General features: G+C 46.9%; 1 protein-coding gene across 1 annotated transcript in view; it reads right to left on the reverse strand.

Annotated features, from left to right (window-relative positions):
• wds (WD repeat-containing protein wds) overlaps positions 1-27,416 on the reverse strand; it is a 95,335-nt gene that overhangs the window by 59,358 nt on the left and 8,561 nt on the right. The window contains exons 3-6 of the mRNA XM_077650586.1: positions 25,359-25,455; positions 13,741-13,814; positions 3,898-3,987; positions 3,147-3,236 (exon numbers count right to left, since the gene is read on the reverse strand). Of these exons, the coding sequence (XP_077506712.1) occupies positions 3,147-3,236; positions 3,898-3,987; positions 13,741-13,814; positions 25,359-25,455 (351 nt within the window). The remainder of the gene's footprint in view (positions 1-3,146; positions 3,237-3,897; positions 3,988-13,740; positions 13,815-25,358; positions 25,456-27,416) is intronic.

Genomic DNA, 27,416 nt, shown 5'->3' on the forward strand with positions numbered 1-27,416 from the left:
ACGTCCAGGGCAGCTAAATTTCGGAAATTGAATCATAAGCTCTTGTGTTAGTTACTGAAGCACAAAACTGCAATATGAAGAACGACCATGGCATGGCCCCTTTAATTGAGTGTGCAGCTAGTGCTTTCAGGCGGTGAGTCCATGACACCTGCTGGGTGTACACCCTGCGCACCCAGTGCCAGCCTGCGTCAGGCGTCGGAAAAGGGCACCCATCTCAATGTGTCTTGTACTAGCTCCCCTTCGTGCTCGCACCATCGCGCTTGTTTAGCGAATTTCACGCAGAGAAGAGCAGCTGTGGGAGCTGCAGTCAGTGCAAACTCGTTCCGCATAAACCAAGGGAGCCACGCGTCCTCCAATTAGAGAGATTTAGCACAACACGATCTGCTTCCAAGGGATGCCACTCTGCATGTGCAGATCGCCCTGAGGACGCCATAAGGCACCAAGCGCCGGCCAGCTGTCTGCACGCCTACCCCGTCGGAACCAATCAGCGCACAAACTGGCAGCGCACGAAAGAGGATTGCGCCATGTTAAATGCCTCTACTGATGCATGCCGTGCCGGTTACGGTGCATGCACACTGCGGGTAGCGTGGCCATAGACACCTAGAAGGTATAGATCTGGGCACCGTGCTTCAACCTGCTTGCGTGTGTTGCCACGCGCATGCGTAGATCAGCTCTGGCATACACGTGGGAACACAGTCACATGATGCAGAATCGCTGCTTTGGTTGCGCGTACACCACAGTACCATCCCAGAGGAGGGGAGATATGCTGAACCAAAACCACACGCACCAAGAGCTCCAGAACCATTATTCGCTCAAGATGAATACTTTGAGATTTTGTGTAGTACCAAACATTTGGATCAAATCGATAATCGAATACTTTATTATTCGACCCAATATTCAAAATTATAAAATATTCACACATGCCAACACCATTCAACTACAAAGCTAACATAAGGGTCTACTTTTAAAAGTTTAATGTAGCTGGAATGGTGCACAGGAGCATCAGCAACAACCGCACTCTACATGCATCAAATTTCATGCCTTTCAGACATGCCCGTTATTTCAGCCAAGGTGAACCAGAATTTTTAAAAACAGGCTTTGGAGATATCCGTGACAGCTTCTGCGATGTTTTAATACCAGTGTTGGTGGACAGCAGAAAACAGGTTAATCATGCTAACTAGTAAACTGGTTAACTAATTTCAGATAGCTAACTTTAAAGCTATTACAGTTAGGTGCTGGATAGCAATTGGAGATTTGTAGTCGGCCGTTAGTAATAGCCATGTCACTTTTTTGCAATTTTGAAGACGCAATTTCCCTAAGTGTTGTGGTTCGACATATTTCGACTGCCGTGTGCCCTTTTTGAAAAGGCGCGAAGCGACATCCATCCCCAAATGTCACCGTATGGTGCATGTTATGTGACCTTCTCTGTCTCACCCGGCCTGCAGTGCTTGCCGCACTCGCTGCTCCAGCCCAAGAAGAAAAGAAAAGGTCACGTGACACGAGCACCGCGAGTGACATGCAGTGACTGGTGTTGCCTTGTGGCACGCTTTTCGAAGGCATGTGACATACCACCTAGACTTCTAGAAATAGATATGGCTATTACTAACAGCTGTCTAAACTAGAAACTTCCAACGGCAACTAAGCCCCTAACTGTAATAGTTAAAACGTGAGCTATTAGAAATTAGTTAACCAGCTTAATAGTTAACATGATCCAACCGTTTTTTGATGTCCACCAACAATGATATGGCGACACCACTGGAGCTCATCTCGATCTCTCAAAAAGTCTTTTTTTTATTCTGGTTCACCTTGGCTGAAACAACTGGTATAATAGCATGAGGTGCCACAAAGTTTCTTCTGCTGCAATTATTACAGGAGAGCAAGTAGTAAAAAAAGCATTTCCAGGACTGGTCTTGCCCTTTAACAACCTACTTACACGGTGGAAACACTCCTTGCTATAACAGCTAAATTGCAATGCTTTTTCATTTTCTAGCAACTTTACAGAGTAACCTTTCATATGTTTGTGTTCCTGTACTACACATTTTAACTCCAACCTTAACCTAGGGATCCAAATGCATCCCAAACTTCTCTGCATGTGTTCTCTTAACACTGTGAACAGCTACAATTAATCATTCTAAGCTCCTGCACGTAGAGGTTGGTCAAGACCCCATTTGGCTGAACATGGTGACCATGCTCAGCCAGTTGCTTAAGCATGGCCACCCTGACACAAGCAAAACATGCATCCACCAAGAAAACTCTTGACAAACGAAGCTTTTCAGGGGGTACTCCACAAAGCCCTCAATCACAATGGCCGAAAATTCAACACTGCGCAACACAGGATAGAGACCTCTCTGCCGCTGTATTCACAGACATGCCCTTAGCCACATTTGCCAGTCTGCACCAGCCTGGAGGAGTTCATTCTAAAAGCCATGTCCGCGCCCACGTCCCTCCCAACATGGATTCAACCACAGAGTAAGGCAGACAGGACACAGACTTGCAATCAGCAGGCACAATGATGCCACACCCACATCCCCTGCTTGCTCAGCGATACCCTGTGCTCTTTCTCATTACTCCCCAACATGGCTTTTCCCCTTTCACTGCCTTCCTCAACCCGCCACCTGTCGGCATTGTCCCGAAATGAAATGTCCGGGCAACCAGCAGGCAGAGAGGAAGGATGAAAGCACCACTTTCGCGCAGTCTGCCTTACAGCAGGCTTTTGGACAATTAATGTCCAAAAAGTGACGCAACAAGCACTCCTTGCTTTATGCCATGTCATCCCCATGCCGCTGTGAAAATGACAACAGGGGCACGCAGACGAAACAGAAGACACAGAAATGAAACGCGCTGTCATGCAGATCCCGAAGACAGAGTGACGCAAAGGCGGAGCAGCAGCAAGCTGTGGCAAGTCGGGAGCCAAAGACCAAATTCAGGTGCCATCTACTGGCTGCACCACCAAGCTTTCTCCAGCGAAGTACTAGTGACTCCCATTATAGCAGCGGAGTCGGCGCTCCTGTCTCTCTTACTCCGTGGATTAACAATGCAGTCAATATTTCTTTAGTGGCACAAAGCAGACACTAATAGAGTTTTGTGGGCACAAAAGTTCATGAGCTACTGCAGCCCAAGCTTGACCTCAGGCTGCAGATACTAACCGAGCCTGAGACAATCAGGTTTGACTGCGGGTTGAAGTTGCAGCAGAACACGTAGTTACTGTGGCCCTTGAGAGTCTTGAGGCATTTGCCCTGCATAAGGATGCACCGCAACAATCAATTCTCTGCTGTCAAAAGCATATAGCATTCATGAATTCCATACTATCTTCAATATACGCTTAAGGAGACCATAACATGTTAAAAATTGAAGGTAAGCAAGGCAGCACACAAAAACAAATTCAAAATGTTAAAAAGGGATTGATATCTCCATATCACACAACTAAGCTGAAAATGAAAGGAAAAATATTTCTCTAGCAGCAGGAAACAAATGCAACGTCCACAAGTGTGGACACAATATATGCTGAATTCTGAAAAATTGTGTATAGAAACATATCAAGCCAGGCACGCGAAATGACTGCAGTAAAGTGTTTTTTGGTGTTTTACAGCAGCTATGGTATAGTTCCAGTGTGTGTGTGTCTTCATCTGCTTATTTTGCAAGCATGACCACTTTCAAGTCCCTACAATATGCTTGTTTTTTACATAATGATATAGTACGAAATGGAGTCTTACTATAACAGAGGCCCTGAGAACAGTGTTTAGTCTAGGCAGTCTTGGCATGCTCCTTAGAAAATGCTGAAAATAATGAGCACCAGAAGGGAATTGGCGGACAATTCTCTTCACCCACAGAAAGCAGCCCTGACCACCCCTGTCTGCCTTGTGCAAAAGAAGGCAGGGCACTCAAGTGAACACTTACACTGCTTACTTCCCAGATCTTGAGTGTCTTGTCGTCCGAGGCACTCACCAGAAGTCGGCTGTCCGTTGACCACGCCACATCCGATATGCCCTGCATGAACCACAAGAGTTTGCTCATGTACGACTGGCTGCTCACAGGTTGCAGTCTGAACAGCGGATGCTGCCCTCGGTGACGGGTGCACAAAAATGCAGGTAGCAAGCAAAGGAACAAGGGGTGGTTAGTTGTCAAGAATGGTCATCAGCCTGTAATGCCAGCAAAGGTAATGAGCACAAGACCTGCTAACAAGTCTTTTTCTTCTATTCCAAAACTGCAAAAAGAAGGTAACAAAGAAGGTATTCACAAAAAAACTGCAGTTTTACCGAACTAGCAGCAGTCTCAAATGCTGTGTAGTCCAAACAAGGTTATTACAACCATGACAAAACAATTAACTTTACAGATTTGCTATGCTTTCCATATAAACGATCCATGCTCAGCTCCCAAAGAAATACCACTGGACAAGCTGCTACAATCAAACCTCCTTACAGCGAACACTAATATCACAAATTATTCGCCATATCAAACTGTTCCTAAATATTTTTAACAAACACATGCATTTATCACTTAATAGATTGAATGCAGTTTGCCATAAAATGGATATATCGAATTGCCAAGCGCCAAGCTGTGCAAGCTCAGATGACAGGCTTTGCCTCACTACACGGATGACTAGTGGTGGTGCAGCAAGCGTTTGCGCCATGGTTCACGCTTTACCTCTCATTAGCTCTTTCGGGACCGCGGAAAAAACAGGCAATTCTGATGGGTGTCAGAAATTAATTTTTATTACAAATACTCATTGCGCTATACAGCTGTAACATATATCAAAACGTAGCTGATTAGATAGTCTTTCATGCATAAAGAAAGATTAGACTTAAAAGCGATATATAGTATTTTAAAAAAATCTCAAATTCAAGATTTCTGAGAAAAAAAACATACAAAAAATTCGAAAAGGCATGAATATACAGAGTGAAAAAAACACTAAAAAATATCCAAGATATGCAAAATGTGCTACATTGCCTTGTTTCTTCCTTGTGAAAATTTGGCATGCCTATCTACAACTGTCTTTTTTTGGTGTGAACTCTGGTGCCAGTGGTCAGCACTCGGGCGACTCAGGTCCCACGGTTCTTGTGCCACTGGACGAAACAGTTCCGGGCAGTTGTGAAACACAAGTGAACTTGGCATGTGCTGCAAAAGACATTCGTTTTGAGCTCAATTTTCTTCTGCTCATAGCACAGCTTGCAGTTTCTGCGTTTTGCCACTTTTTCCGGCTTGTGGAGCGCATGTTTTGCGACGGGTGGTGGAGGTGCGTGTGCTTGCTTGGCACCGTCAAGATTCAGAAGCTGCTGAATGAGCTCTTCTCTAAAAGCTAGGTGGTCAAACCCAGCAGTGCGTGCCAGCTCAGGAATCTCTGGGTGCAATGTGCGGTGAGCTTGGAAGAGTACGAAACTGTTGACACATGCAATATCGACGCAATGGAAGAACAGAGTCTTCCACCACCGCACGCTTCTCATTAGAACATTATAGTAGCCAATCATTTGATCCGATTTATCTACACCTAGCATGCCACTATTATAATCATGGATCAGCAGAGGCTTTGTTACAGATATCTGAGTCCAGGAGTTTTGCCTTCTTTCCCTTCTTTTTGCGGTGATCGTGTCATTTGCAGTATGAACCGTGCTCATCATATTGACAACACGCCGGTCTTTCCACTGAAGGTACAGGATGTTCTGATCGCGCAACCATCGAATGTCGCCGCGTTGGGCTTTTTTTTCCCATCGTGCATCCTTGAGTTCGGCAGGAAATCCTCGGCGATCCTTGCGTGTGGTTCCGCAGGCCAGTGTTTTTCGGCTGAGAAGATGGCTAAAAAGGTGCGTAGAAGTGTAAAAATTGTCCATATAGATCCTGTAGCCCTGATCAAGATATCTATGGCACAGCTGGCAAACAACATCGAAAGCCAACCCATGGGGCCCTGGCTGCTCACGTTTACCAGTATACACACTAAACTGCACAGTATATCCGGTGCCAGGGTCGGCTAGGACCCACAGCTTGTAACCCCATTTTATTACCTTGTCCTTGATGTACTGTCTGATGCCTGACCGCCCTTTCGATTTGACCATGCGTTCATCCACGGAAACATCGCGATGTGGCTGAAAAAGATTTGCTGACACTTCGTTCATGTGCTCCAGGAGCCACCACATGTATCGGAGCTTTCCTCTTGAACTTTGAGTGGCATCGTCCAAGTCAGCAACATGCAACATTGCAAGAAGAGCTATAAACCGGCCTCGCCGCATGATCCGTGGTGGGAGCAGACCACTGTACAGATTTCCTACATTCCAATACAACTTCAGCCGAGGAACCTTCACAATGCCCATGTAAATTATGAGTGCTATGAACTTCAGCATTTCACTTGGGGTGACTTCTTCCCAAGATCCGTCGGAACTAGCATGCGTTGGTTTCTCTAAAATGTGAGTCCAAGCATATTTGTTTGTGTTTTCACAAATGGTTTCGATCACGTTCATCGAGAAAAACAGAAGAAAGAAGTCCAGAGCAGACAGGAATTTCTTTGACCCGCTTCTGAGTGCCACGCCCACATCAGCGTCCAAGTGCACGCCGGGTTCCCGTCTCGGCGAAAACTCAATCCGTTTCTGCGCTGGCGGCAGCAGATCATTACCGTAGCTCGTTGAGACCCTACCAAGTAAAGATAAAATAGTGAGAACATATAGCAAGCCCGTTTACCTACTTGAGAGAGAAATGAAAGTGGAACTATGCTCACTTTCGGCTACTTGATGAAGTTCGCGGATCGTCATCGCCCGAATCCGAGTCCGAAATGAAATCGGAGCTGCTGAAGTCGTCTTCAGACTCTTCGCTGCTCGGTTCATCAAAAAAATCCGTTGCCGAAGCAGCGGAATCGCGCGATTGACGACGGTCTCTCTGAGCGACCGCACGCGAGCACGACGCCATTTTCCACGGAGTCCGCCGCCGCCGCACTCCGGAAAATGCTCGCTCACGTATCGCCGCCTGATGAAAAACGAGAGAAACTACGCTGAAACCGAGATTCTAGTGCCTGACAACCCGCTAGATGGCGCTACTTGTCAAAGCGCGCGGAAATTTGAACGTAGCAGCGCGCGCAAAACCGTCGATCATATATGATCGATGGCCTATGGGTCGGTCCCGAAAGAGTTAGCCAACAATGACACAGAAGATATAGCGGCGAGAACAGTTAGCTGGTAGCCAGGCAGTCAGCACCTGTTTGCGTCTCTTGTACCCGTCAATAGTGCCCCAGAACCAGCGACATGGTTGCTGCTTTCCGGTAGCCATCCTCTGATTGCCACAGAGCGGAGGTGGTGAAAACAGCTATATCTTTTGCCATGGTGTCCATTTCATCACCCGATACCGCTGTAATGCAAGGAAGCCACCCTAGATGGTGTCTGACCTACTGCCATAGCGTGCTGCAGCGCTGTCCAGGGAAGTCACCCTAAATGGTCTTTGCCACTCTGTTTTTTGCGGCCTCCACAATTGCTGTCAGCGGCTTTGAAAAAGCACTAAAACTGTGTAAAAGGTTTCTCCCAGTTGCTGTTCTTTCGCTAACTAAATTTTGCTTCTCCAGGGCAAATGTTTTCCGAAATTTTACGTTATGAATTTTGGCTGTATTGAACTATTCTATGATTTTTTATCTATTCGCTATAAGAAGGTTTCATTGTATTACATTGCATGACATTCAATAACATCTGTCTCTATTTCACCCAGAGGTCAAACTAGATGAATTTTAGCATGGTGGAGCTCATTACACTAATTACCCCTCTCACATGAGCACTTTCAAAGGCTACCGAGTCAAAAGCCTTCGAGATTCTCAATCGCTATCGAACTCAAAGGAGTTGTGCCACTGCTACATGGCAAACTCAATTGCCGTTGAGAGTTTCCATCATCTCACACCAAGGTGTGGTGCCACCATCACCACCAGTAATTCTGCAGGCGTGCCAGCAATCGCCAACAATTAGGTTACAAGTTTAACCTGAAAAGGATAAAAAAATGTTTATTCGTTAGAGTAATAATACTAATCACTCTTGAAATGAATTTCATTGTCTTGGACAAGCTGCAGTAGCAATCATGCATTTCTGAAGCAGCTGGTGTTGGTTGTTTTTGTATCGCTCGCAACAATGGTATCATGCTTGCTGCACGCAGTGTTTTGTAGCCCGGCCTGTCTTTTTTTCTGCAAATTAAGTAGCACAAATTTAAAAGTCTCATGTATATCAGATATGATACTGCAATGATTTTATTCCCTAGCATGTTGCCGTGCGAGCTGTGCATAAGAGTGTGTACGCAACCCCTCTTGAAAGCCCTAGAGATCTCGATAGCGTTCCACAATGGTCCGTTTACTTGATAGATTATTGACTAAATGGCCACTGGAGCTGCCGATGTAGCACCACTTGAATAGTCTTTCAGTCGATATACTATCTGTTCGAGGTCCTTCGAAATGACCGTTTGACAGGGGTATAAGGTTTTAAAAAAAAAAAGCACAGTTTTCGAAATACACTGCTGACAGAAATCACATACTAGAAAGCACAGGCACAAAAGAAAAACAAAACACACTGTGCTCACTATGCTCTGGCATTGTCAGCTACTGCATGCTTTCCAGTTTTCAAATGGTTATACAGGAGCTGATTTCCAAGATTCTGAACACTATAAGCTTATAAGTGTTTCCTTGCAAGTACACAGCTCATAAACTAAACCTGTGCAGTGTAATCCTTTATGACAAATTATTAAATTTTCATAGGCTAAATGTATAACACTCCAATATTTCATGTCTAAATGCTCTGAATAAATCTGCATGAATTACCTCCAGCGTACCTTGAAGAAAAAGGAAAAAGCGGATAACCCTCTGACACGTCAAAAACATTCTGTGGCAGCCAAAGTGTCATGTTGCCCCAAGTTACTTCATGCACTTGTAGTGGCGACGGGCTCGCCAACACAACAGTCCGTGTGTGTTTCATTCTCACACCTCTGGCGCCCGTGCTATGCCTAATGGTACACTTGGACCTTGCGATGTGTACTTTAGGGAATCCAGACGACCACTCAGGTGCTCACATGATCAGAGCACTCTTTCCTCCTCCTCCTTTTTCACCCTTGCAGCGACAGTCCACGCCTCACGCGCGGGCCCGCCGCAGCTCATCTGACACACAGGGAATAAACATCGTTTATGGTTTATGGGGCTTAACGTGCCAAATCAACTCTGGCTATTAGGGACGTCGTAGTGGAGGGATTCAGGATAATTTCGACCACCTGGGATTCTTTAACGTGCACTGACATCGCACAGCACACGGGCCTCTAGCATTTCACTTCCACTGAAACGCAACCGCCACAGTTGGGATCGAAGCCGCTTTTTTCAGGTCAGCAGCCAAACACCATAACCATTCAGCCTCTGCAGCAGCTACACTGAATAAACAGTCATATCACATGGAAGTCTCATCTCAGGCTCCTTACATTGCATGCACCCTATAATTGGCAACAGAGTTTTTGATGCACCTAAGTACTGTAGAGCCATGCCTTTCCCCAGTGACAAAGGCAGGACTTACAACACACGGAGATGGAATATTGAATGATCCTGAAAACACTCACAAAAACTGCTTGCATTATGGTAAATTTTTTTCAATGAAAGACTGCTCAATTGTAGCCTGCTTTTGAGATGAGAACTGCGCAACAGTGGCTTCTCGTTTGCATCAATGCTTTATTGCATGCACACTGTCGGGAGCGCCGAAGCAGAAGAGCTTCACAATGAAAAGGGCCTCTGCGGCATCCTTCACGGTGCAACACAATAGCAGTGGAGCCCCATCACACGTGGCTGCGACGCGTGTGAGGAAGCTTAACCGCACAAAGAGTGAATGCCATGTGATGAATGCGGAGTTTCAGCACACTGGGCAAACCACGTGGATGGAAGCAAGAGAATCACGCAGGCGTGCAGATGGGTTCAGTTGACGGGCTGATGTGCGGCCGATAGCTGCAGTCATCACGGGCTGGCGCAAAACTTGAGAAAGCAAAACTGAAGTTTAGCGGTCAGACTATTCTCCGAGACGGGGCCCAGGGGCCGTCCGTTTTTCGTTACGTATGCCACTGCACGCATGTCAGAAGTGCGCAAGCGACTCTACAACATGCAATTTAGGTTTGAGTAGGACTATTTTCATGCTTTCTTTCATTTTCATTTTCAGTCATACCTGAATGCGGCCTCCCTTCAGAGAGCCGTCCAAATTAACAGGTGCGAGATGCATAGCATCCAAATTAGCAAGTTTCCGATGCCATAAACTTGCTTGGGCATTGGCTGGAACCATGCAAACAGTTCGAATTATCCAGATTTCCAAATTAACAGGTCAGAATTACCGAGCCTTTACTGGATTACTAGGAAGCACCATCATGACAGAAAATTATATCAGAGTAGGAACTGAGGTCTACTTCACATGAAATAGAAGTGCAATTTCCCTAAAATACAGCAAAATAACGGCATGCAGACACAGGTTTCAGCATGCCTGTGAACACAAATGGCATTTCTACGAGAATGACTTTTCAAACGTTGTGCCTGTAGGCCTGTATCAGTACGCTGAAGATACTGTCCTCCTATCCCAGTCGCCGAACTACTCTGGCTCACTTTCTTCTCCTCAAGCTGCAGCAACTACTGCTATGGACTGCTTCTTTCACAGCCCAACGAAGAAGGTAGATTTAAGCCATCAGCTGTTCTTGCACGCACCTGATTGTCCTCAATGTGAATGTGCAGAGAAACTGCAGAGAAATACCTAGGATTATACTTTGACAGTGCTCTTTCATGGAATGATCACTTAACCCACGTTTGTAAAAAGCTCCAAACCATCTCTGGTGTGCTTTAGAACATTAGGTACCCCATGCCGCTTTTAAATATGCAAAGTTATTGTAAACGCTCTTGGTTATAGCGTGCTGCGTTGTGGCATAAAGATTTATGGTCACTATGCAGTTTGTTGCAAGTACAGGATCAACTCTCTCCTACGCTCTTTGTTAAAAAATAGCGGCTATGATTTAGGCCCTCACTGTAATTCTGATGTCTTTAAGGTATTTTCGCTACCTGATCTTGATCGCCTTTTGATGGAAACGATTATCCTGAAACGTTTTTGGTTTAGTGACCCACACAGTCTATTCGACCGAAGGAATCTTTTTTGTTTTCTCTGACGGTTTACAAGACATGGAAAGCAAGTAAAATTATTACGTTCCCTTTTACTTTAACAGGTTACCTCCAAGTGTTTGCCGGGCAAAAACTAGATATAAAATGAAAAAGATGCTGCGATACACTAATTAGTGAGTTTACGATGTTGTACACATATGCTTTATCACCTGTCCAGTAAATCCTGTGATTTCATTGGTTACTGCCGTATTTTTTGCACTGATCTGAGGTATTGTCATGCCATTTTGGTTTTCCTTCCTCACAATTTATTCTGATGAGGTTTTTTTTTTTTTTTACATGTAACATGGGTTTTCTGTCTATTTTTATTTTTCCACTGTACTAATTTGATGTTCCATAATTTTTAATGCGCGTTTATGCCTGTGTGTATGCCTGCGCGGTTCCGTTGCCTGTCGGGCTCTGCCACTCAAGCCCTATGAGGCTTTGGCAGGCTGGATTTTTGTACATCTTTTTAATATTTGGTGCAATAAAGTATTATTATTATTTCACATGAGCACAGGTGCCGACAGCACCTCATTATGTTGCATTTCTCAAAGCAGACAAGGGCAGGGAAATGAGGGGCTGGTTAGGACAATACAGGAGTTTTTTTCTTCTTCTACTTTCTGAAATAATATTAGCAGCCTTGTGGCTTCCTCTAAAAATAAAGAATTTTCAATTAATCAGTTTTCTATCTAAAATAATTACCTCCCTAATTTTGCATTCCAATCATCTCCACCATTAAAAAAGCTGGCTCCACACACTTGCATCACAGAGAGAGTGAAATGAGAATTTAATGCCCTATGAAAACAGATTTGGTGGCACTACTTTGTTTGCTTGCATCTTGAGTGTTCCTAATTGAATAACTTCCATTCACATACTATCACACTCAGTATGATTTGCAATACACAAGTGGTGGCTGGAGCACACTGTGAGGCACATTTGTGGCACTGATGTGCGACATGCCTCAAAACAAAAGGGAGAATTCTGCCGTTTCAGAGCTAAGCATCACTCCCCGAGATTTCCCCCTGCTTTCTAAGAGCAGCATCCTTCACACTTCTTATCCCACTTTATTCTCAACAATGGGGAACCTACGCTGCCCAGGTGGCACTGTCCAACCAGTGGCCACTGTCGACAGTCACTTGAACAATAACAAAAACGAAACTGCACTCTGAACCATGAGAGCCGCATTCCTAATAGCAGTCATTATTTTCGTGAGCCCTGCATGGCTTTATCATGCAGACACATGCTGTGCGCGGCTTTAGCCCAGCACAGAGGCTTGAACCTCAAGATAAGCTCGGACAGTGGCATCATGAGCGTACTGTGTTTCTAGATCAGCAACGCACCAAGCACATTCCTCAGCACATCTGGGTCTGATGACTTCAATGGACGGGTGCCACTCTCGTAAGGCAAGGAGGAAGCAACAAAGAAAACCCACATAAAATCCCTCTGAGAGTAGTGCATTTTGCCCCTACATAATAAAGTTAAAAACTGGTGCAACTTCAGCTGCCATGAATTCCAAAAAAAGAAAGCAAACTTTTCGTTCCACTTGGCTATTGACTGGCTGCAGAAATGCCATTTTTTTAACAAAACCCTCAAAAAAATGTTCTTATTTCAAAAACATCTCACACCAAAAGTTTACTTGCATAACGTACATCAAAAGTGAAAAACCATGAGGCCTAAATTAGAAATCTGCACAATGTGAGGGGGCGCGTTTTTACCCTTGAAATTCAGAAACCTACACAAATAATTAACTATCCAACTGCAGTACATTGCAACACTATTGCCCTTGCATGTTAATCCATGTTGATTATAGGACAACCTAAACTATACTTCAATATGCCTTTTTGCATGCACTAGAAAAAGCAGCATTGATATTGCCTCTCACAGTGCTTTTGAATGCACAATACTAGTCTTGATCATGCCGCATTTTGGGGTGCTAACTGCATCTCTGCAATCGAACCCAAAACTTCAGCTAAACACCAGCCAAGCCAAATGTGAATTTCACCCTCTTGCCAGCATATCCACAGTAGCTGGAGCACTCAATAAGAAACCCACATTAAAACTGACGCAATCTTTCCCCTCTGATAAACTGCACAGTAAACAATGCTCCACAGAGCTGTCACAGAGAGATGTGCATGGCTGAAGCGCAAAGGAAACATTACAAGAAAAAAATGTTTCCCAATTTTATTGTGTGTTACATAGGCCATTCAATTTGGTGCATGTCCTCCTCACTTTCATCTTTTCCCGTCCTGTAATTTCTGCATGTGCACAGAACAAGTCGTAAATTCAGATTTGCTAAGAGGAACAAATAGTTTTTGAGTGCAGCGTCCATCACTGTCTAGTGCTTTTTGCAAATGTTTCCTTTACACTGAAGTTACATCTGAGAACCACAAACCAACTAGCCCAAAAGCTCGTCATGCAAAGAGGTGGGCTGCTTGAGCAGTAGGAGGGTGCTCTGCATGCGCCAGTCACTATGGGCATGCAAGCAGAATAATCCGCCACAACGCTCCAGCTAAAGTTACACTGTTTGTGTTTGGCATTTCATTAGCACAATGTTGCCCATCCTGACTACCCAACCTATGCACATGCCACAGCCCTCCTCTGCTTTCTGCTCAGCTTTGGCTGCCACTCACCAGTTTGTGCCCCGAGATGGTCTTCTCAAACTTGCCGTCATGGGAGCCCCAAATCTTGATCAGCTTGTCGGCAGCTGCACACATCAGGCATTCAACAAATGCATGTTAGGCAGGTATCGCAGAGGAGCCTCTTTTCACAGCCGTTGTTTCCAATTGAGAAAGCCAACAGAAAGACCTGCCTCCAAACCAAAGTTGACAAACAGCTGCGAAAACTGAAGTAAACAGGCATGCAGCCCATGCTTATTGTGTGCAAGGCACAGAAATGACCTTTTCTCCAGCTCCCAAAGGCTAAAAAGCGAATTTAGCACTTCAGAGTTGATCCGCTACCTTTGTTAAATTCAAAATTCATGCGCCTTAGAACTTCTGGGTCGCATCTGTAACACTATACATAACTTCCAGTGATGGATTTATTTGACGACATTACACAGTTTCAAAAATGAACTTTGGGTTTGGGTTGTAATCAACAACTTAACAAAGGCATTAGACAGTTAATTATAATGCAGAGCTTTCCAAAATTAGAGACGCTAGGCATTTGTGGGATCGCATTAACTGACCTTCTCAGCAACAGAAAAGCAAGTTCTTAAACTTACGTGGTTAGTTCTTAAACTTACGTGGTTACCATAAGCAAAATGGTATCACAAAGACAACATATTTCATTGCTAATCTTTTCTTTTTGCATTGTTTACACATTTCATGGTTTGCACAATTGAGGCAACCATATCACCAAGCTGGCCACATAACATTCACAAGTGTGCTCATTTCGCTGAGCAAATGCTAGCAGGAAAAGAGCAAGAAAATAAAAGCTGTCAAGGCGTTTATTTGAAGCATAGGTCGGTTGGTCTTGGTTGACCGGCGACACGACGGGCACACTCACAGGCGTCGTCCGAAAAACCCAGCTGCACTTCGTCTGCTTCTTCGTTGTCCCGCTTGAACTCATCGGCTTCTTCGCTGCGCTAGGCCTATCGGTCCCATTACAATTACTCTCCCTCCGAAAAAGGAGCCATCCTGGCGACTTACAGAGAGGAGAGGATGGGCGGGTCATAGTAAGGCTTGAGGCGCTCAACGTGCACAGTTTCGCGCCCCCGGCGACGGTGGTCCGAAGAGGGAACGAGCGGCTCAACGATATAAGTCACCGGAGAAGTTTGGTGGACAACCCGGTAAGGTCCGTGAAAGCGAGACAGTAGTTTCGTGGTGAGGCCGGGAGTGGAGGAAGGCACCCAGAGCCAAACGAGGGCGCCAAATTGGTATGACGCTGGAGGGTCCGGGGAATCCCGACGGTGCTTCTGATCCCATTGTTGCTGTGTGGTGAAAGAGCGGGCAAGTTGCCGGCATTCTTCGGCGTACAGGTGAGCTTCGGAGAGTAAGGTGGTCTCGGAAGGGTCAGGGTGATAAGGAAGGATGGTGTCCATGGTGGATGTAGACTCCCGGCCATATAAGAGGAAGAAAGGAGAAAACCCCGTTGTTGTCTGAGTAGCTGTGTTATACGCGTACGTGACGAACGGGAGCACTTGATCCCAGTTGGAGTGGGCGGTGTCAACGTACATGGCGAGCATGTCACTCAGAGTGCGGTTGAACCGCTCAGTCATGCCGTTGGTCTGGGGGTGATAGGCGCTGGTGTAGCGATGAACGATTTGGCATTGCTTGAGCAGGGCCTCGACGGCGTCCGAGAGAAAAACACGGCCGCAGTCACTTAGAAGTTCTTTCGGGGCGCCGTGACGAAGAACAAGACTGCGTAGAATGAAGTGAGCGACATCGTTTGCGGTAGCAGATTTGAGAGCCGACGTTTCGACGTAACGGGTGAGATGGTCAACGGCAACGATGATCCACCGATTATTACCCGAAGTAGTTGGAAGCGGGCCATAAAGATCAATGCCGACGCTGTCAAAGGGACGGCCAGGGCAAGGTAACGGCTGCAAAGGAGCGGCGGCGGAGTGGGGAGGTTTCTTGCGACGTTGGCAGGCGGTGCATGACCGAATGTACTGACGTATGTAGCGGTACATACCTCGCCAGTAGAATCGCTGACGAAGGCGAGCATATGTTTTCAGTACACCGGCGTGGCCGCATTGTGGAGCGGCGTGAAAAGAGGCACAGATTGTAGCACGGAGGTGTCGAGGGATGACCAACAGCCACTTCCGGCCGTCGGGGAGGTAATTACGGCGGTATAAGAGGCCATCACGAACGGCGAAGTGGTGGGCTTGGCGGCGAAGGGTCCGGGTCGAATGATGCGGCGAGGGAGTGTTCAGGAAGTTTAGCAGCGAGGTGATCCAAGGATCCTTCAGTTGTTCGGAGAGCATATCAGGGATGTTGAACAAAGAGAATTCGTAGGCACAGACGAGGGCAGAGGTTGACTCGCATGGGAGTGGTGAACGAGAAAGGGCGTCGGCGTCCGAGTGCTTGCGGCCGGAGCGATAAATGACGTGTATATCAAACTCCTGGAGACGTAAAGCCCAGCGGGTGAGTCGGCCAGAAGGATCATTGAGGGAGGATAGCCAGCATAGGGCGTGGTGGTCTGTGACGACATAGAAGGGCCGGCCGTAAATGTAAGGGCGGAACTTGGCAATTGCCCAAATGATAGCAAGACATTCTTTTTCTGTGACAGAATAGTTTGATTCCGCCTTGGTGAGGGCGCGGCTGGCGTAAGCGACGACGTATTCCGGATACCCAGGCTTTCGCTGGGCAAGAACTGCGCCCAAGCCCACACCGCTCGCATCAGTGTGAACTTCTGTCGGACAGGCGGGATCAAAATGGCGAAGGATGGGGGGAGAGACCAGCAGGCGGCGTAAAGTGCTGAACGCGGCATCGCAGGCGGGGGACCAAGACGAAAGGTTCGGGCTGCCGGCAAGAAGCTGCGTTAAAGGGGCGATGATACTGGCGAAATTTCGGATGAAGCGGCGAAAATACGAGCATAAGCCTATAAAACTGCGAAGTTCTTTTAAGGTGGTTGGTTTGGGGAAGTCAGCGACGGCGCGAAGTTTGGCAGGGTCAGGAAGAACGCCGTCTTTGGAGATGGCATGGCCTAATATTGTGAGCTGCGTTGCACCGAAGTAACATTTTTTCAAGTTTAGTTGGAGGCCGGCGTCAGTAAGGCTAGTGAGTACGCGCTGAAGGCGGTGCAGATGGGAAGGAAAATCTTTGGAAAAAACGACAATGTCATCTAGGTAACACAGACAAGTTTCCCATTTGAGGCCACTGAGAATAGTGTCCATCATCCTTTCGAATGTGGCTGGAGCATTGCAGAGGCCGAATGGCATCACATTGAACTCATACAAGCCGTCTGGGGTGACGAAAGCGGCTTTCGGCCTGTCGTTCGCTGCCATCGGGACCTGCCAGTAGCCGGAGCGTAAGTCGAGGGATGAAAAATACTCCGCTCCCTGCAAGCAATCCAGTGCGTCGTCGATTCGGGGTAGAGGATAAACATCCTTGCGTGTGATCTTGTTGAGACGGCGGTAGTCCACACAGAACCTGATGGAGCCATCTTTTTTCGTCACCAAGACAACAGGAGAGGCCCAAGGGCTGTGAGAAGGCTGTATTATGCCGCGCCGAAGCATGTCGTCAACATTGTCACGGATGACGTGGCGCTCGCTCGGCGAGACTCGGTACGGTCGCTGACGCAAGGGAGCGTGGGTACCAGTGTCAATTGTGTGAGAGACGGCCAATGCGCGCCCCAAGGAGGGCTGGGAAAGGTCGAAAGAGTTGTGGAAGCGGCAGAGAAGTTCCAAGATTTGGTCACGGTAAGCGGACGGAAGGTCGGGAGCGATGTTACGACGAAAGACGTCGATGGAAATCGGATCGGGCGCTGTCGCACAACAGGCTAAGGCAGTAACTGGGGAGCAGGCATGGGTATCGGAGAACTCGGAAGCAAGAGCAGGGTCCAGTTCTTCAATAGAGCCGAGGCATTCGCCGCGAAGAACAAATGACGGGCAAGAAAATGGGTTGGTGACATAGATGGCGCAGTGGCCATCGGAAATCGAGACAACGGCGAATGGAATGAGGAGGCGCTGATGGCGAGTGGCTGCTGCGGTAGGTGTGAAAAGAAGAGGGCCGCTAAGGAAAGAGTCGGGGCGGAGCGGAACGAGGGCTGAAGAGGAGGGAGGTATGTCGGTGTCGGCAGCTACAAGAAGCTTAGCGGAGCGCACAGGTAGGTCACACAACGAAACATCACACAGGGGAGAAAGCTCAAGTTCCGCACGGGCACAATCAATCACTGCACGGTGGGTCGAGAGGAAATCGCAGCCGAGGATGACATCGTGAGAGCAGGCGGTCAGCACAACAAACTCGATGGTATAGGCGACGTCGTTGATAGAAACGCGGACCGTGCAGGCTGCGATGGGGTGGATGCGCTGAGAGGTGGCCGTACGTAGTGAAAAGTCAGACAGCGGCGTTGTCACCTTATGAAGTTTGCGGCGAAGCGCATCACTAATTACTGACACTGCAGCACCCGTGTCGACGAGCGCGAGAACGGGGACGCCTTCAACAGACACCTCAATCACGTTAGCAGGAGAACACGGAGGACTTAAAAAGTTGGCAAAACACGCAGTTCTTGCCTCCTGAACTGCGGCAGTCAGTTTTCCTCTGGGAGAGGGTCCGGGCGGCGGAGCATCGGAGAAATGGAACGTCGACGAGGGGAAGGCGAGCGGCGAGTAGGGTACTGGGAGCGATGTGTAGAGGAGGCAGAAGAGACATTAGGCAAGGGCGGCCCGGAATCGTAGCGGAAATTGCGCATGAAATCGCCAGAACGAGGAGATCGCTGACGGCAAAAGCGTGCGACATGGCCCGGAAGACCGCAGGAATAGCATATTGGTCGATTGTCCTCGGTACGCCAGGGGTTCGTAGGGTTTCGGCGGGGTCGACGAACCGGGACCTGCGGCGGGGGTATAGACGGCGGTGGAGCATAAAAGGCCGGGCTGCTAGGGTAGGCGGCAGAGGTGGGCGAGCGCCGTGTACCGGTGACTGCTTCAGCATAGGTGAGCGGCGCTGCCACAGGAGGAGGTGGGGGACTGGATGGCAGAACTGCAGCGACCTGCTCCTGAATAGCACGACGGATAGTGGGCGTGAGAGATGGCGCCAGGTCGTGCGGAGGGCAGACGGGGTCGGGAATGTGATGCAGCAGAGAAAGCTGGCGAGCGATCTCTTCGCGGATGAAGTCTTTAACCTGCTGCATGAACAGGGACTGCTCAGCAGACGAGCCACCAAGGGCCAAGCCAGCAAGACCCCCCGCAGGCGCGCCGGACTGCCGCGTAGATGCGCGTTGCTTGCGGAGTTCGTCGAAGCTTTGGCACAGCTGGATAACGGTAGCGACGGAGGTGGGGTTCTTCGCCAGCAGCATCTGGAAAGCGTCATCGGCTATGCCTTTAAGTATGTGGTTGACTTTATCCCCTTCGGACATGGAGGGGTTGACACGCTTGCACAGGTCAACGATGTCCTCGATGTAGCTTGTGAACGTCTCGGAAGGGAGCTGAGATCGAGCACGAAGACGTTGCTCGGCGCGAAGCTTCCGGACGGCGGGGCGGCCGAAAACGTCGGCGAAGCTCGTTTTAAAGGACGACCAGGTGGGAAGATCGGCCTCATGGTTGCGAAACCATAGGTTGGCAACGTCCGTGAGGTAGAAGAGGACGTTGCTAAGTTTCACGGATTCGTCCCACCGATTGTAAGTGCTGATGCGCTCATAGGAGGCCAGCCAATCGTCGACGTCTTGGTCATCGGTGCCACTAAATGGAGAAGGGTCACGCTGGCGCTGCACCCCGTGACAGAGTACGGTGGCAGGGATGGGCTGCGATGGTTAAATTCGGACCTTCCGGCATGGTGGCGGAGACGAGGAGCGTTCCACTTCGAAGTTCCAGGATGAGGACCAGGACGGGAACCGAGGCACCTCCACCAAATGTCAAGGCGTTTATTTGAAGCACAGGTCGGTTGGTCTTGGTTGACCGGCGACACGACGGGCACACTCACAGGCGTCGTTCGAAAAACCCAGCTGCACTTCGTCTGCTTCTTCGTTGTCCCGCTTGAACTCGTCGGCTTCTTCGCTGCGCTGCGCCTATCGGTCCCATTACAAAGCTCATAAGCATCGTCTTCATAAAAAAAAAATGGCAGGGATTATAAACCGAGTAGATGTGCGAAAGCAGGTGTTCATTCTTCAGTTGGAGCGGATACTTAAGCGTGGACGTAAGGGTATGATGCAATATCTTTAATGGGTCAATGCCCGTACATGCAGCAATGGTCATTCTCTACTTAACATTCACAGATGGCAGCGAGTATTCATACCCCTACCAGTGCAGTGGCGCAGCGTTTAAGCGATGTGCCACTGCGCTGGCAGGTGGCTGTTCCTCTTGTAGCCACCCATAGGGAATGCAAGACCCATGTTTCTCATCCCAAGGAACCTGTCGCGCAGCTGGAGCAACGCTCCTCCAAGCTTACCTGAGTTACTACCCAAGCCTACCAGAGAGGCTCGTGTTGCTAGGCAATGGCACAAGATCATACGTACATACATACATATGGTGAACGTGCTGTTTTGTGTTGCGTTTTATGGCACATAGGCAGAGGTTGGACTTTTCAGTTTAAGCCAGGAAAAAAATATGATAAAAGTATGAATTCACTTTTCAAAATTCAGTTTTAACTGAAGAAGGTCAGTATTTTTGGCTTGCAAGGCACAGCTAGCTGGCTGCTGAATGTGAGTTACGCTCACTTAAAGTTGAAAATTAACTAAGTAGGGAAGCCAGGGGCATGATGCGGCGATGGTATTGCAGGATAAGCAGTGCAGTTTTACGATTTGAGGAATTGCTCCACTATCTTACATGCCTCTGCAGACCGGGAAGCATCATCTCCTTGCCGTCTTCTAGCTAAGCACCGTTCCTTCACTATCATCACCCGCTTAGAGCAGTTAGTCGGTTAAGTAGGTTAATCAAATGCATGTAGGACATTGACATGAAATCGCGAATGGGCGCCACAAAAAGAGCACGTTCTGACTACCATGACGATTGAGCGGCAGTTCCATCGCTGCCATCAACCCGCAGACTACGTGATGCCCCACCCTTGCACACAACGCAGTGCGACAACCCAACAATAACGTCAACCTAGTTCTTAGAAGTAAACTTTCATTTCCGTTTTGTCTTCATTTAACTGGAGTTATTCTTTTAACAAGGGTAGCAATTTTTTCTACAAGCACAGCTCAGTGTACTACCATTTGCATATTTAAAGGGACACAGAAAGGGGCTCTCAATAAAGGTGATATGTCTGGGATGTTAAAAGACGACAGTTCATAATTATCCCCCAGCAAGAATTATTTTAGTCCGTTTTGTAGAAGCCGAGTTACATGCAGACAAAATTTGAACTTCTGCGTCTTCGCGCCGTTCCCTCTCCTCTCGGACGCCAAAATGGTGGTGCTCCTCCGCCAACCCCACTCACTCGGCCTCCCCTACCTCCGCCGGCTATAGCGCGCACGGATTGGCCCCCGCCGTGGTAGCGCGTGATGTCTGAAAGAATTTGGCGCTGTGAACCAATGATAACTCCCCGGCTGCTGACGTCATTTGCACGACGTGACGTTGTATGCCAGGTTTTCGCGCGAAAGCCCGGCACCGCGCATCGCTGCGAGGTGCGAAAGCAGGAATTTTTAAAAATGTATTGTAAATTTCCTGCTCACTTTTGAGGTTTCGTACGTGGCATGAACACTGGGTGGCCTGTACTCTACATAGTGCAAGCATTTTAAAGCCAAGCTCAAACACCCCTTTCTGTAGCCCTTTAATACTGGTAAATAAATTGTTCAGGATGACCAAAATATAGAGACAGACTATAAATGACTTTTGACCACATGGAATTGCTACATTAAGTGACCGAAAAAAGTTAGTATTTCATTCGTCGATAATAATATTTTCCGAAAAAAAAAAAAAGAAAGTAGCGTCCTGAAAAAAAAAATTGAAAAAAGTCCACTGAATTCTCAGAAAATTAAAAACCGTAAAGTCCGACCCCTATACACAGGCAACTAAGGCCAACATGCGCCAAGCTCAAGGTATAGAAAAAGTTCTGTGCAGAATTTTATAGAAATGTGAAAAATCACCGCTGGTGTAGAGGGCCTAAAACGTCAGTTTGTACTACCCAGTGATGACAAAGGAAAGAAATTTTAGAAATGGCTACTAGTAAAAGATTTCAAAGACCCCAGTGACCATCCTTGCCTGAGCAAGGATCTCGAGACTCACGACAAACTTCAGCCTTTTTTTCTCAGGAACGAGAAAGTGGCTTAGGTGTATCAAAAATCAAGCAAAGCAGTGGGTCAGAATTTAGTTTCTCGAGAAAACCTGCTTCTCTTAACAAGCTTAAAGGACAAGACATGTCAACAATTGCGTTATCACCTAAGAGCAGTGTTGGATGAAAAGGAATGGATTGATTATAAAATTGAGGAAAGTATTTTTTGCTTAGTTTTTCCAGTTTCACGCATGAGAATAAGATGTGATTAACTGCAAGTTCATCTCCACATTTTTTGCAAACTGGTTTGTCTTGTTTTGTCAGTAGGAAGTTGTGTGTAAGGTGTGCGCGTGGCCTATACAGAGACAGCTGAGAATCACTTCCTTGAAATGCTCCTGGTGCACACATGACTACCATTCACCTAAAACTGTCTTTACCAAGTGTAGTTTGTTAATTACTTGGTTGTTCCAAGCCAACTGCCATTTTTTTCTTAATTTACGGTGTAGTAAGTTCATGCAATCCTTAAAGGGTACATTTACTTTTTTTATCTGCTTGCCACCAGCTTCAGCAGTGCGCTAGTCTGCTCTCTCGTTGCCTTTAATTTCAATATGACTCGGTACCCAGCAAAGTTTTATGTTTTGTCCTTGAGTTATGGCTGTTGCTATGTTGTGTACGTCACCAAGCAGTGGAGTGATTGCATTTCTGGAATGGATAGCTGTAAGTACACTTAGCGAGTCTGTGTAAATAATGCAGTTTGTGAGGCTCTCATTTCCTATTTTTTCTACGGCCACACAGACCGCATAACATGCGGAAGTCTTACGCTATTTCTTTCCAATTCCTTTGTACCACTGTGCTTCCAACATGAACATCAGCTTTTGAACCAACGGTATAGAACTCCGTGAAACCACTCAATTTTTCTTAGAGTGCAAGAAATTCTTGTATGATGTGTTGTTGTGCAGTTTGTTTTTTATATAACTGAGTAAGAGTTAATCCCAAAAAGCAGGAAAATTGTACCATGAAGGCAGCAGATCTCGTCTTTGCCCAATGCTAGGTAATGTGTCGAGTATGCCAAGAATCTAGAACATCTCTTCAAATCATAAGAGCAGTGGCCTAGTAGCTTGAGGTTTGTTGTTAAACAGTGCTCTAGATAGGCACTTAGTAACTATTGGGTAAAAGATATGTATCGGTAGTTAACGGATTTTTAGAATGTATTAACATGTGAGCATGCTTCTTCTGTCTGCAAGTGGTGGTTCATTGGTTTCAACATACAGACTGTTTATGAGTGACGCCCTGTATGCATCAGTTGAAAGCTGCAACCCAAAATTGTGAACCGGGTGCAGTCGTTTTAAGTAGGACTGCCTTTCTAAACCGTACAGTAAGTCACCATAGTCTAAGCAGGATCATACCAGAGTGTGACAAATTTGTAGAAGGCTTGCCCTGTTATAACCCCACTGTGCGATAGGACTTCACACAGTATGTTCAGAGACCGGGAAGCTTTCTTTCTCAACGCATTTATGTGAGGCAGGAATGAGGCATCGCGCCGAGTTCGCTACTGACGATTTTGAAGAATAAGGACAGTATTAGGAAGGCACTTTCATTGGGCAGTTCAGCACAGCACAAGAAAGTGACGCAACCAACGTATGAAGAGCTCGACAACGTTGTCTATGCTTAGTTCGATTCACGAGCAACAAACATGCCCCTGAGCGGTAAAATTGTACAGCAGAAGGCCCTAAATTATGCTTGTTTGCTAGGGCTGAACGACTTTAAGGCAGGCATAGGGATGGCTGAATTGCTTTAAAGAAAGGCATAACATCGTCAGCAAGGTTTTGTGCGGTGAATCGGCATCTGCGGACGTTGACGGCGCATCAGCATGGGCGGCGGACAACATGACTGACATAATGAGCAGTTACGCTCCGTGTGATATTTATAAAGAAGACGATACTCTATGAGATGCTGCCAGCGAAGACGCTTGATTTTAAAGGGCAGCGTTGCCACAGAGGCAAACATAGCAAGAAACGAGTGACTGTGCTGCTGTGTACAAATGTGGATGGGTCTGATCAACGCCCCCTGTTAGTTATTGGCAAAAGTTCAAAACCGCGTTGCTTCAAGGGGAACAGGATGCCTGTCAAGTACGTGGCAAACAGCCGGTCGTGGATGATCCGTGCCATTTTTGCTGACTGGGAGGTGGCACTTGACCGTGACATGAGCAGACAAAATCGAAAGGTTTGTATGCTCTTGGACAATTGTTCAGCGCGCCGCATTGACGACATCAAGCTGTCAAGTGTGGAGCTGAAGTTCCCGCCGAATTCTACCTCAGTCATTCAAACCCTGGACCAAGGCATATCCGGAGCATGAAGTCTTCCTACCAGGAGCGGTTGATCCAGCGGCTTCTCCTGAATACCGACACTGGTAGGGAGACGAAAGTCGATCTTTTCATGGCTTTAGAAATGATGGCTGCGGCATGGAGAGCAACACGGTGCAGCGTGATCCGTAACTGCTTCAAGCACGCCGGGTTTGTCGACAGCAAGGCGACCAGCACGACTGCAGCCGCGGAAAGTGTACCATCGTCATCGACTCAAGGGATTGACATTACTTGGAAATCGCTCCAGGAAGCTGGAAACGTCCCTGCTGACATAGCGCTGCACGATTTCCTCGACGTTGATGCGGACGTGATTGTCCACGAGGAAACAAAGCGATGAAGACATCATCAAAAGTATTCGCGAGCCGGAAGAGCCGCCCGATCATGAAGACGACTCCGCTCAAGATTTACCTGCCCTGGCAGCATCATCGCAGGTACTGGATGCCTTCAACGTTATTAGAAAATTCCTTGGCACACACGATGACGACGTTGCAATGTCGCTGTTAACAGAGTGCGAGAGTTGCGTGACGCCGCTGCTGGCAGTGAAACGCAAGCAGGCTAAGCTCATAGATTTCTGGCAATAAAACTATGTTTTGCTGGAGTTATTGCCTTGCATTTTTGGTTAATTTCTCGACAGCGAAATTTCGCGACAACGAAATTTCTCGCGCGTCCCGTCGATTTCGTTGTAGCGAGATTCAACTGTAGCAGTTGGCAAAAAGAAAAGAAAAACCAAACGTTGGTGCCGCTTCCACCTTCCCAGCATCATTATTAGCACAAGATCCACAAGAACTTGCACTAACTGCAACAAACCATAGAAAATGGTGCCCCAGCACAAGGATACTTGTCCTCGCAGAATGCACAGAAAGATGGAAATAAAATGCCTTTTGTGCTGAGAGAGATGAACAGTTTTCTCTGTGCTCATATTCCACTGCAATGCTGGACTGTCAGGCAGCAGCGCAGTGTACACCAAGCACAACCCCAGCCACCCACTGTGCTTCTGCTCCAAAAGTGGACCACACTGCCTGCACGCTCACAACAGCACGAGCCAGCACAAGGCATCATTGACACAGGGAAGCTAACTTACAGGAACTGGCCAGCCAGTCTCCGCTTGGGCTGAACTTGACTGACGAAACAGCTTTGGTGTGGCCAGCCAAGGTGAACTTGAGAGAGTAGTTGGGCTTCTGAAAAGTAGTGGAGAACACCCTCATGCGTTACACGGCATCTTGAATATGTTTACATGCTACAAAAATGGGAGCAATATACACTTCTCTTGTCCATGAGGAGGACTACCATTCTGTGGCCAAACAAATGAAAAGTCACAGAGAACCTTTTAGCCATTCATCACAATGTAATAACATTTTTTATGGTATATGGCCGTTTTTGCTTCCTGTTTCCATGTGTGCAGCTTGTGTTACTGCTTTGTTGACATTTCAGTATCCCAGAACATCATGAAAAATACTGGGGCTATACATACTAAGCTAACTGTGACAAAATGCTTTGCAATTAATTACAGCTCGAGTGTCTTGATACAGAAAAGAACAGAAAGCAAATGCAGCACAGTGCCACTGCGAGACTGCTGACTAGCAAGCAAGCTACAGCGCACTGTGAGGCATATAAGCGTGACAGAAGATTGGTTTATGGTTTGGTTTATGGGGGTATAAAAAGTGATTCAGGCTATCATGGCTGCCGTAGTGAAGCACTCCGGAAATTTCAACCACCTGGGGTTCTTTAACATGCACCAACATCACACAGTACACGAGCCTCTGGAACTTCGCCTCAATCGAAATTCAACCGCTACAGCCGTGATCATGCCCACGTCTTTCAGGTCAGCAGCCGAGCACCATATACCTATACTGAGCCACCGTGGCGGCTCGCATGACAGAGGAGTATGCACAAAGGGGCCTTTCTCACAGTACCTATGCACTGACTAGATCACTGGCAAGTTTTTCTAAACCAATTTGAAAGGTACTGGCCGGCATGGGTTGCCAATTGCCGTCGTCAAATGTTTCAAGGAGCTCCAACCACTGCCGAGCTTCAAGTGATTAGCACCATCTAAAAAAAGGCCAAGGAGATGAGGCTCCACATGATGTGTGCCCACTTCAGCCAGTCGCACCAAACTAGTCCGATCCCACAACAAAAAATGGGTAACAATGCTGGCATAAGAGCAACACAAAGTCAGACAGAAAATTTTACACTACTGTGAAAAAACTTCCTTTCAGTGAGCCTCACTGAACAATAGACCCGATTTCATGTGTTGTGTGTTGTGTTGTGTTTTATGGCACATAGGCAACTGAGGCCATCATGCGCCAAGAAAAAGGTTTAGGAAAAGTCTTTTGTTGAATATTATAGAAATGCATGAATCATCCTTGCTCTAGCGTCCCCCAAACATTAATATTACCCAGTGAACACATACACAAATTTTATAAATGGCTACAAGTAAAAGCTTTAAAGAGGGCCGGGTAACCTCAGTAGCCTTCCTTGGCTGCGGAAGGATATCGAGGCTCCCAACCAATCAAAATAAAAGCCTCAGCTTTCTTCTCCGGTATGAGAAATTGGCTGAGGTGTACTAAAATTCAAACAAACCAGTGGGCAAAAATTTTAGTCTCTTGAGAAATCCCGTTTCGTTAAGAAAGCTAAAACACATAATATATTAACAATTGCATCATCTCCTAAAAGCAGTGCGGGATGAAAAGGAATGCATTTATTATAAAATTCAGTAAAATACGTTTTTCTTAGTTCTTCCAGTTCCACACAAGAGAATAAAATGTGGTTAACCGTGAGTTCATCTCCACATTCTTGGCAAACAGGTTTGTCTTGTTTTGTTAGTAGGAAGTTGTGCATAAGGTGCGTGTGGCCTATTCGGAGACGGCATAAGATCACTTCCTTGAAACGTTCTTGGTGCACACACGACTTAAATTCATCTAAAACTGATTTTACCAAGTGTAGTTTATTTTTTACCTCATTGTTCCAAGCCGACTGGCATTTTTTTCTTAGTTTCCTTGCTACTAATTTCATGCAATCATTAAACGGCATATTTACTGTCATTATTTCCTTGCCACGTGCTTTAGCAGCACACACATCTGATCTCTCATTGCCTTTTATTCCCACATGACTCGGGACCCAGCAGTTTTATATTTTGTCC

This window comes from Amblyomma americanum, chromosome 1, assembly GCF_052857255.1.
Source record: "Amblyomma americanum isolate KBUSLIRL-KWMA chromosome 1, ASM5285725v1, whole genome shotgun sequence".
Taxonomy (NCBI): Eukaryota; Metazoa; Arthropoda; class Arachnida; order Ixodida; family Ixodidae; genus Amblyomma; species Amblyomma americanum.